The 12,399-nt window shown below is 39.8% G+C and overlaps 1 protein-coding gene across 2 annotated transcripts in view; it reads right to left on the bottom strand.

Annotated features, from left to right (window-relative positions):
• Nucleotides 1-12,399, bottom strand: part of ica1 (islet cell autoantigen 1) — a 154,472-nt gene that overhangs the window by 43,243 nt on the left and 98,830 nt on the right. For both annotated transcript variants that reach the window (XM_080207581.1, XM_080207590.1), the window contains exons 9-10: nt 12,042-12,142; nt 4,366-4,415 (exon numbers count right to left, since the gene is read on the bottom strand). In XM_080207581.1, coding sequence (XP_080063707.1) covers nt 4,366-4,415; nt 12,042-12,142 — 151 coding nt within the window. The remainder of the gene's footprint in view (nt 1-4,365; nt 4,416-12,041; nt 12,143-12,399) is intronic.

Here is a 12,399-nt window from a genome sequence, read left to right as displayed (position 1 = left end):
AATATTTTAACAATTAAAAGTAACTTTAAATATAATTCCTTCCATATCTCCAGAGATTCTTTTTAAATGCAGAAATTCCAGTCTTGTCTTGTCCTTAACAACAAATTTGCAGATCGCTACACATTGAAATAACAGATCATCCCATGAAATAGTGGAACTGCTGGCAAAACAATGTACATGACGACAACTATTTACACTGTTTCTCTAGAGGTCCCATCAGTCTCGTTCTCAAGTTTCAATAGGACACTGTGGAAAATTGCAGGATTTCAGTCTATTGTACACTAACAGTTTTTTTTGATGGAGTTACTCAGCTGTTTTAGAATGTGAGTGCATGTTGAAATTGTTAGAAATTGCATATCAATTCAATATCCAAATTTCTTTGTATGGGACAAAAGGAATGTCAAAATACATAGTAACTGGTTTTTGTAGCTAGCAGCCAGGAAGAACAATTGGTCACTACATCCTTCTACTGCTGCATTCACAATTGCTTTGGGAGTTTTTGTGGGAGGTCAGAAACCACATATTAGGTACAGAAATAGCTGTTTGTCCACAGGTACTGGATTTGATTACTGACTTCCATCCATATTCAGGAATAAGAGCTCTTGAGTTATTCTGGTCTCAGGCAAGATCTAAAGTGGACCCATGTTAGTTTGAAGTTTTGAGTGTGGTAGATTTCAGAAAATTCGAGGAACTAATTTTCATCTCGGTTACACTCAAAGCAGATATATGAGGACAGCGTGTTTTGGTATGCTAAGCTGGATAGAAACCATTTTTTCCTATTTTCTACACTGGTGAGTTCCCTGAGGGAGAGTGGAGAGGTATTGAAAAGTGGGTTTCAGATCTAAGGGTGACTATTTTCAACTGCATTCCTATAAATCTTGCTATGTATTGATAGTTCAAACTTGAGGACGGAACAGAAAATCATGAGAGGCTAGTGAGAGTTTAGGTTAGCCTGCACATCATGGACACAGTCTTGAACCTTTTATAGAAGGGCCACATTATTACTACAGCAAATGATAGAAGCCATTTTAAAAGTGATTTTGATGTGAGGATCTCCCAGTAATTGCACAGTATGACAAAGAATCAGCTCCAAGAATATCCAATGCTGCACCACCTTTGGTGGAGGGAAAGAGACATGTAATCTACCCAGGGGCCCAGGAAACCCTCCAGACAAACTCGGTGAAGGAAATAGGACCAGATAGTTCTGAAGATCATTGCAGGCATCTAGCAGAAATAAACTAGATGCAGTGCTGTACAATGTTCGATAACTTCAGGCAAGTGGTTACAGTAAGTGTGAGGTTTTGTGGTTTGCAGAAGTTCAAAATAATCATAATTTTAGACTCAAATGCTGGAATTTTATTGAATGTATCCCTCAGTTCATACCATGTTCTAAGGACTGATCTTTCTTGTTTGGCAGGACCTAGGATAATTTGCTCCCACTCTGGGGAGATGGGTTCTGCAGTTGCTGAGTAGTTCAATCCTGGAGCCACAGACTGTGCCACAGGTTTGGCAGATGGTACTTGATGAGGTGGTTGGCTGGAACACTCTGGAGTCTGTGCTGTTTTTGTGCTGTTTACATTTGCCCTCCATGTGCTCTACCTAGTGATGTGCAAGATGATTGGTGCATTCTTGGATGCTTCTTTTCCAGTTTCTGCATGCTAAGGCAAATGAATCCCATCTGTCAGTGGGAATGTTGTATTTATTTAGGGAAACTTTCCGAATGTCATTGCAGTGTTTCCTTGACAAACCCCCCATGATTGCAGAGCTCAGGGTAGCGCACCTGTTCCGGGAGTCTTGTGTTGGGCATATGGATAATATGGCCCGCCCATCGCAGCAGGTCAAACATAACCAGTGCCTCGATACTGCGAATATCAGCCTGGGAGAGGATACTCACAGTGGTATGCCTATCTTGCCAGTGGATTTGCAGGATTTTGGGGAGGTAAACATTGGTGATATGTTTCCAGGGATTTCAAGTGTCTGTTGTACATTGGCCATGTTTCTCATCTATACAAGAGGACAGGGATCATGGCTGGCCATGTTAAATTGCCTCTTAGTGTCCCAAGATGTGTGGGATAGGGTGATTAGTGGAGTAAATATGTGGGATTCCAGGGATTGGGCCTGGGTAAGATGCTCTGTCAGAGAGTTGGGGCAGGCTAGAGGGGCTGATCGGCCATGTTCTGCACCATAGGAATTCTATGAGTAAGGTGATCTGCAGATTCGGGCAGGGGGTGCCAAAACAATTCGCCAGTGAACAGAAAATGATAGTAGATTTAGTAAGTTAACTATGATATGTAACGAAGAAATTAAGGAAACACACATGTAGCTTAGAAATCAATAGTGAGAAGTCGATAAGGAAATTACCTTCTCACAGTGGGAGATCTGCAAGAAATCACTGTATAATAACCTTATAAAAAAACTTAAGAAATTTATATTGAATGTTATAGAAATCATAAGAAGCTTCCATGGCAACTCGTTGGGTGAAAATCACAGAAATAAGATATTCCTGATAAGGTTGAATTGACCCATATGTAAGCCAACCAGTTGCAAAAAGATTAAAAAAGAGGCTTGAGAGGGATTTTGGACAGAGAAGAGTTTTCTGGCGATCCATACTGGCTTGGGCTGTCTTCAAATGCAGAAGGATTCAAGAAGAGCTCCCTAACATTGAACAGAAGGCTGCCATCACCAGTTACAGAGATCAACACTAGGCCATCTGTTCATTCTTCCTCCATAACTAGTAAACTGTTGTCACCTGTCACAGGCAGCAAGATTTTCCTATCTATTTAGCTTATTCACATTTTTAAACTGTTGCTTCTTAAAAAAAAACTTTAAAATCACTTATGAGCTTGACCCACTTTTCAGGGAATCTGTGTCTCCCAGAGTAGAATTTCACAATATTCTGTTCCTCGCTGAAGTTCATGTAGGAGAATTTCTCCTTGAACATCCTAGATAGATGTGGTCTTCTATCATAGAATCCTTACAGTGCAGAAAGAGGCCATTCGGCCCATTGAGCCTACACTGACAACCATCCCATCCAGGCCTTATCCCCATAACCCAAATATTTATCCAGCCAGTCCCCCTGACACTAATGGGCAATTTAACATGGCCAATCAGCCTAACTCACACAGCTTTAGAGTGTTGCTGAGCATCCTGCTCCCCTTTCTTTTCCCTTTTTAAGAAACTTATTCTATGTTATGTCATTTCCATTCATTCTCCTTACTATGGAGTAGTTCAAGAGGGGATGCAAAATATTGCACCCATGTCTAGGGTGCAAGTGGTTTGTGTGAATAGTTGAAGTCTGTGAATAGGCCCAAGTCCTTCAGCAATCTCTTAAGACTTCAACAACTTTAAATAATTCTAGAAACTAACACAGCAGCAACAGCAGTAGAAATGAATTAGCAACCAATCTAAAAATAATTGATTTTCCCATTAAATAGTGTTTGCAGAAAGAGATGGGGAGTGGAGGAGCTGTCCTTCACGCTGCCGTACACATATTCATCAAGGTTAGAGAGGTTATTAGCTGATACACGCAAGTCCAAAATGGGACTGCTTGCATTGTCAGTCTTACACGCTCACTAATGTTCCAAATGCCTATTCAGCTTACTTCTGGCATGTGCTCCATTTGTCAACGCTAGCACCCTCAAAGGGATGCCAGGAGAGTTTGTATCAGAAGTGCATCACAGGTGTATTCTGGAGCCCTTTGATCTTAAAAAGCAGACATTGAGGCAACATAGCCAATGATTCTTAACAGAAGAACAGTACTTTTAACCACTCTCTGAAGTGGCCTAACAAATCACTCAGTTGTACTTAAACTCCTAATGCTGCAATATCGAAAAACACATTCTGAGAATGGATTTTTTTTTAAAAAATTAAAAGATTGTTTCCATTGGTTGATTAGTCAGCAACATGAGGGTGTAGATTTAGGATTATCACTCGATCATTGCTGGAAAAGGTAATAAGAATTTTTTTTCCTTCAGAGCATAATTAGAAAATGGAATTATGACTGCAAGCGGGTATTGTAAAGAACATGAAAACATCATTTGAAAAGTAAGTAGTTAAATATATGACAAGGATGATGGGAATAAAATGATTGAATTGACATAATAAAAGAGGGGCCATTCGGCTTACTATGTCTGCACTGGTCCTCTGACTGAATAATCTAGTCAATGAGTTAGCTCCAAACGAAGAGCTGATGCAATGGGCTAAATGTTGTCTTATGTGCTATAAATTCTATGTTTTTTTTGGCTAACTAACACCCACTCCAGTCTAAGACTGAAATGTGAAGTACTTTAGGATGCTTTCCTATGTATTGCACACAAACTGTTACTGACTTTACAAATCAAATTTTTCAAGATTATGTAACCATACCTGAACTGTTGGTTTCTTTATTCTCCTTTTCTTCTTCTAATGAAATAAGTCTATGAAATAAAACAATAAAAAAGATCTGAAATTTAAATTAATGCAAGTATTTTGTCAATGTTAGACTTGCACATATTTGGATTAATTAGACTTTAAATCTTATTGTTTATTGTGTAAATTGATGAAGATTGATATATATGAGTAATTCCAAACAATTCCCAACATTTAGACATGTAAATTTACAATTAACACTATAAAAATATTAAAAAATAAACTCTACATGTTTGATTCTTTTACTACCTATTTACCACAAATTAATGTCGAAAAATTAATTTGTCAAAAATCAAATTTCAAAATTAGGTACGTTTATAAATTTAAAAACCAATAAGTTGAGTATAACTATATATTAGATAATACACACAATTACAGTAACAGCTAACAGATTTTAAAAATGGAAATTAAATATAACAAATCAAAATTAATGGATGGCATGTATAATAATTTATTTTTCTATATCCTTGTACACTTGGAGCATTCACAGAGGCCATATAGATTATAGAACTGTTCCTGGTCCCACATATTACTCTCATGTTCAAACATCAGATATAACATGTGGTTACAATGGCAAAGAAAGTAGTAGACATGAACTCCTCCCAAAGCAAGATTTATGGACTTAAAATAAATTTCATAGTTTTCATTTACAATAATATTTTAACAGTATGTTTCTGTATGGTACTGTCAGATAGCTCAAATTCAGGTACTGTAGATTGCTGTGTTTAAGTCCATCTTTAAATTTTTAAAAAATACTTCCAAAAATGGCAATCAATTTATATACAGAGCTTAACATGTGAAGCGATGTTATTGGTGTAGGTGGTTGCCATTTTGAAATGTGATAAAATAGCAGGTTGAATTCAATCATGTGTCACATTTTATTGACTGAAGCTATTCTAAAAGGATAGTTTGAACCACAGTCATAATACTTTTAAAACCACTGCATTCCTCGTCTTTAGCATCAGATGCAGAGAGTTCATCAAATTCATATCAAATCACTTTGGCTATGACATTAAGGATCCCACTATGTGGCATTTTTGGTTTAACAATCATTCCACTATAACAAATCATATCTCTCCCAGAATTGGATATTCTGCATTTTTTGAAATAATCTAATGACAGTTTCTGCATTAATAGCATCTCATGATTTGATGACTTTAAAGAACTTTAATTGGGACAGCATGCAAGTTTCCATTCATTTTCAAAGTTTTCTCCACCAGCTTATCCACCTATTACACTTGGTACTAACATGATTCTAGAATGGCTTATTGAGGCACAGATCCAACGATTGAACAATGGATATTAGACCCTCTTTTATAACAGTAGCTTGAATGTTATTTATTCACAGGCATCCCTTAATCTCATCAGTTATATGGAAACCGAACATGTCCCACGTTAATTAAGCTACATTCTTTGCATTGGCAACCTGGACACCATTCCATGCATTATTAATCCACAACTTCACTCCAAATTCAAACATTTAACTCTCATAACGGACATGCATAGAAACTCCTGCAGGGAGTTGATTTTATGTTTGAAAATGATCATAAACTTTAACTTTGTTCGGTTGACTGTACCTGAAAGGTTAGTACCAACATGAAGCTTATCTGCTCATGTTCTGTGATTTTCACTAGAACTGTTTGCAAACTTCCCCAGTCCACACTTCAGTTGCTGGACATAACAAAATGCATGGGCACTTCATCCAGTTGCTTATGTGACAGAATGGACACATGATTTTGTGATTGCTTGATGATGAATCAATGGAAACTGGCAATTTTAGCATCAAGGTCTTTTGACAATCCCTGAGTAAATTGGTCTTTTCCTTCAACTAAATGCATTAGGAGTTATGCATGGGAGGTGATTTTAGTTTGCAGTATATGTTTGACTAATGACGCGTAGGCCATCTGCTGTGCCTGTTTGTGTTGGTGATCTGGGCCCAATGAAATACAAGCACTGAGCTACTCCAGACACATTGTATAGAGGCAGGTCTCTATTTGGGCCACTTAAAACCAGCCTTCACCTTGTAAAAGGCAGCCATAATTTTCGTTTGTGATGTGTGTAAAGCACGTTGTATAGTTGCATGTTAATGGTCAGGGCACCCTGATTTTTAGATACTGTGGTGACTGATGTTCATTAAAGAAGTCAGGGCCAGAAATAGTGAGGGGAGGGAGGGAGGGTCCTGTTTCCCTGAGGAAGCAGACGGATTCCACAACTAGCAAGTCAACATGCCTAGAACCATTGGTTTAGAGGCACCTCAGATGCTGGTCATGAGAAGATCTTGTACATTGATCTGTTGTGGTAACTGTGCCTTTATGTACAGTAGTTGCAAAATAAAAATGGGAAAACTGAAAAATAGAGATAATTGAGCAAGTCAGTGCTAATGACATCACTGTCAAAATCTTGTCAGAGAATTGTATAGCACCATTGAACATAACCCTGCAACACCACACTTATCCCCAATGGCTACCAACTCGTCCCATCTCCAATACACAAATCTCTCTTTCAATCACAGAAGGGCATTGCAGTCCACCTATTTCTGCTTACACCCAACACCTTTCAAAGGCATATTTTGCATTTAGATTTGAATTAATTTTGTCATTTTTTGTTAACTTCTTTGATATTTAAAGTGCGTACATTTTCCTTCATTTAATGACTTGCTCCATTTGTACACATCTGTTTCTTTCTCTCACAGTGCACACACTATATCTGTCATATCTTCACAACTCTTTCATATGCAACACATTAATCTGGTCTTACTTTTTTGCTGGTCAAGCTTGTACACAAAGACAGAAGAAACTGGGTGATACAATCATGTTCCAAACTCTCAATCCAAAGTAGGAATGGCACCATTTACACTACTGGTGTGTCACAAGCAGCGAAAGTTATGAGAAGTAGAAAGCACAGCAACGGGCTGTGTTTTCATTTTTCTTTCCAGCTAACTAACTGATTAACTAACTAATAAAACACACCCCAGACCTTATCTCGGAACTCTCAACACTTTCTTGAAGGACTGCAAAGAATCAGTTTTCATATTCACCTCTGAATCCATTTTGTTAGGTCAACCTCCCTTTGAAACAGCCAAATATCTATATGTAACTGCTTTCTCAATCTATTGTATAGTCCCATTGAAACACTTCCAACACTATCTACTTATACTTTATTGACAGTCTTAATCATTTTAAATGACTGAATCAGTTCCTTATTTACACCTGAGTGTCTCGAAGAAATCTAAACCTAAAACAGAGAGACAGTTCTGACTTTCAGTGATTCTGAAAAAGAGACAGTTTCAGTTAACTTTAATGTTATAAACTTCTTCTAATTCTCATTTACAGGGTGTGTTACATGTGATCCAATATTGTTTACTTTACCCCATTAGCCAATTCCTATATTTCCAAGAAGTCTACCTTCATAGTTCAATGTTCTCAGTTTGAAAGTGATGCTTGTTCTCTTTCTCTTTTTTCATAGTCTTTAAAATTCCACAAAGTGAATTACATCCTGTTTGTATTCATGAGCCCTGCGTTGAGCTGCTGGAATTTTCCAGTCAGCCTCCAGGATCTGTAGGCAAAGAGTGCCAGTTTAGGTGCACCTGGATGAAACTAGGCGTGGCGTGACATGGGGTGTTGATGGTAGTGGTGGTGAGGTGTGATCAGTACTCTCTAGGCAGGTCTGACTCTCCAAATGACGCCTAGGAGCCAAGGCTCCTTCAACAGCACCTTCCAAATCTCTCTACTGTCTTGAAGGACAATTAATGCCATTATTTTGCTAATAATTTGAATGAGGCCAATAGATTGATGGTTAGTAGAAGTAGATAATTTCTGATATTTGTTAATAGGACTTACCTTGGCAATCTTCTATTTACCAGCTTACGGTTGCACTGGAAGAGCTCAGAGAGGGGCGCAACTAGATTTGGTCCACCACTTGTCAGCATAAACGTCGCAGTCTTTTACCTTGGCAAACTTTCTGGAGTGCTGAATTCTTTTTCATGTGACGATCTTTTCATTTGAGAAACCACAATCACTTGTCTGCTATCTATTTTTTAGCTTTTGAGGAGAGTGCCCATCATAGAAAAACTACAGCACAAACAAGCTCTTCAGCCCACAAGTTGCACCGATCTTATCTCTACCTACAAGACTTAACTTTTAACCCTCAATCCTATTAAGTCCCATGTACTTATCGAGAAGTCTCTTAAAAGACCCTATCGAATCTGCCTCCACCACCACCGACAGCAGCCGATTCCACTCACCCACCACCCTTTGAGTGAAAAACTTACCCCTGACATCCCCTCTGTACCTACTCCCCAGCACCCTAAACCTGTGTCCTCTTGTGGCAGCCATTTCAGTCTAGGGAAAAGCCTCTGAGAATCCACTCTATCAATACCTCTCATCATCTTATACACTTCTAATCAGGTCCCCTCTCATCTTTCATCTCTCTAAGGAGAAAAGATTGAGCTCTCTCAACCTATCCTCATAAGGCATGCCACCCAGTCCAGGTAATATCCTTGTAAATCTCCTCTGCACCCTTTCAATGGCTTCCACACCCTTCCTGTAATGAGGCAACCAGAACTGAGCATAGTACTCCAAGTGGGGTCTGACCAGGGTCTTATACAGCTGCAGCGTTATCTCCCTACTCCTAAACTTAATTCCTCGATTGATGAAGGCCAGTACACCATACACCTTCTTAACCACATCCTCTACCTGCGAAGCTGATTTGAGAGTCCTATGGACCCGGACCCCAAGATCCTTCTGATCTTCCACACTGCTAAGAGTCTTACCCTTAATATTATATTCCTTCATCCCATTTGACCTGCCAAAATGTACCACTACACATTTATCCGGGCTGAAGTTTATCTGCCACTTCTCCACCCAGTCTTGCATCCTATCTATGTTGTGCTGCAACTTCTGATATCCCTCCAAACTATTCACAACAGCTCTGACCTTTGTGTCATCGGCAAACTTACCACCCATCCCTCCACTTACTCATCCAGGTCATTTACAAAAATCACAAACAGCAAGGGTCCCAGAACAGATCCCTGGGGCACTCCACTGGTGACCGACCTCCATGCAGAAAGAGGCCCATCTACAACCATTCTCTGCCTTCTGCGGGCAAGCCAATTCTGGATCCACAAAGCAATGTCTCCTTGGATCCCACGCCCCCTCACTTTCTCAATAAGCCTTGCATGGGGGACCTTATTGAACGCCTTGCTGAAATCCATATAAACCACATCCACCACTCTTCCTTCATCAATGTGTTTAGTCACGTTTTCAAAAAAACTCAACCAGGTTCGTAAGACACGATCTGCCTTTAACAAAGCCGTACTGACTACTTTTGATCATGCTATACTTCTCTAAATGTTCATAAATCCTGTCTCTCAGGATCTTTTCCATCAATTTACCAACCACTGAGGCTAGACTCACCGGTCGATAATTTCCTGGGCTACCTCTATTTCCCTTTCTTGAATATAGGAACCACATCGGCAATAAGAACATAGAACATAAGAACATAAGAACTAGGAGCAGGAGTAGGCCATCTAGCCCCTCGAGCCTGCCCCGCCATTCAATAAGATCATGGCTGATCTGTCGTGGCTCAGTTCCACATTCCCGCCTTCTCCCCATAACCCTTAATCCCCTTGCCTATCAAAAACCTATCAACCCGCGTCTTAAAAATATTGAGCGAGGCAGCCTCTACCACTTCAATGGGCAGAGAATTCCAGAGATTCACCACCCTTTGAGTGAAGAAGTTCCTCCTCAACTCCGTTCTAAACCGCCCCCCCTTTATCCTGAGGCTGCGCCCTCTAGTCCTAATCCTCCAGAACCTCTCCCATCCCCATCGATGTCGCAAAGATCATTGCCAGAGGCTCTGCAATCTCTTCCCTTGCATCCCACAGTAACCTGGGGTATATCCCATCCGGTCCCGGTGACTTATCTATCTTGATGCTATTCAAAAGCTCCAACACATCCTCTTTCTTAATGTCCACACACTCAAGCTTTTCAGCGAACCACAAGCCTGCACTACAACCACCAAGATCTTTTTCCACTGTGAATACCAAAGTAAAGTATTCATTGAGCACCTCTGCTATTTCTACTGGTTCTATACAAACTTTCCCACTATCACATTTTATGTGTCATATTCCTTTGCATCTCATCCTTTTACTCTTCACATATTTGTAGAACGCCTTAGGATTTTCCTTTAATCTTACCTGCCAAGGCCTTCTCATGACCCCTTCTGTCTCTCCTAATTTCCTTCTTAAAGTTCCTTCCTACAAGCGATATACTCCTTTAGATCCCTAACGTTACCTAGCTCCCTGAACCTTTTGTACGCTTTTCTTTTCTTCTTGACTAGATTCGTTACAACTTTCGTGCATCACGGTTCTTGTAACCTACCATAACTTCCCTGTCTCAGCGGAACGTTACTGTGCAGAGCTCCAGACAAACATTCCTTGAAAATCTGCCACCTTACTTCAGTACATTTCCCCGAGAATACCTCCTTCCAATTTACGTCTCTAATTTCCTGCCTGACAGCTTCATATTTCCCCTTACTTCTGATAAACACTTTCCTAGCACGCCTGATCCTATCCCTCTCCAATGCTAGCGTAAAGGAGATAGAGTTATGATCACTATCCCCAAAATGCTCTCCCACCAAGAGATCTGACACCTGTACAGTTTATTAGCCAGTACCAGATCGAGTACAGCCTCTCTTCTTGTAGGCTTATCCGCGTACTGTGTCAGGAAACCCTCCTGAACACACCTAACAAACTCCTCCCCATCCAAACCCCTTACCCTAGGGATATTCCAATCGATATTTGGGAAATTAAAATCTCCCATCACAACAACTCTGTTATTATTGCATCTCTCCAGGATCTGTTTCCCTATCCCCTCCTCAACAACCCTGTTACTATTGGGTGGCCTATAGCAAACACCAAGTCATTGACCCCTTCCTGTTCTGAACTTCCACCCACAGAAACTCCCTAGACAATCCCTCCACAGTGTCCACCTTCTCTACAGCCATGACATTATCCCTGATCAACAGTGCCACTCCCCCACCTCTTTTGCTTCCCTCCCTATCCCTCCTGAAACATCTGAAGTCATTTTCAAATCTGGTATCTTTCTCTTTGCATATCTCAAAGGCAGTGTTAGAAAAGGAAGCTATCCACCATCCCTCATCGGAACTGGTGAGCTCTTGGCCCATTTCAACACAACGCACACTGAAGAAAGAGGTATTTACAAACCTGCAGACAACATAGAAGTATATTTAGTTTTAATGACTGTGCCAATATATTTATACCCTGCACAGGACATCCAGTCCTCCTCCCACTTCTGCATTCCTGGTATTTAATGCAAATCAGGCTGGGAGTGCACCACCTATATCCAGAAAACCTGGTAAAACATTAAGTTCACTTCTGCAAAAATACATATGTTGCTCATTTGTTCAGAGAGCAATTTCAATCCTGCAGTAAAATTATTAGGAATTGGAAGCATCGGCATCCTGAAGAAGTTGAGGCTGAATCCTTTCCTTCAGCCTTAAGTCTTGAAACAGCAAGAATGAGATCATAAGCATGGAACTATTCTATAGCTTTATAGTCCAGCTGAACTTTGCTCCTTTTTCTTAAAATATATCAACGATGGTCTCCAACTTACTCATTATCCTTATCAGATGCATCCTTTGCCGCATCAACCTTTGCATCATTATCTTCCTGTGATGCTTGCTCTATTAATTTGTTTACAGGCCCTTGCAAAATCTGTAAATAGAAATGTAATTATTTTAAAATTACATGGCATTCACAGAACATTATACGTTTATTGGAACTTGCAATTTGCCACATGTTTTGGTTCAAGGTAATGCATCATTGAATCAATGCAATAAAAAACATTTATTGCCTTGAGAGAACATATTTTATAATAGAAGATATTCGATAGAAATGTGGCCATGAAAGTGAATTTTAGTGGCTCCATTACCTTATTTTTGCCTTGCACCATGATCTCTTTTTCTAATCTA

Source organism: Carcharhinus amblyrhynchos, chromosome 2 (genome assembly GCF_965287045.1).
Source record: "Carcharhinus amblyrhynchos chromosome 2, sCarAmb.v2.hapA, whole genome shotgun sequence".
Classification (NCBI taxonomy): Eukaryota; Metazoa; Chordata; class Chondrichthyes; order Carcharhiniformes; family Carcharhinidae; genus Carcharhinus; species Carcharhinus amblyrhynchos.
Note: the sequence above shows the minus strand (reverse complement) of the source record. Positions and strands in the feature narration are given on the sequence as shown.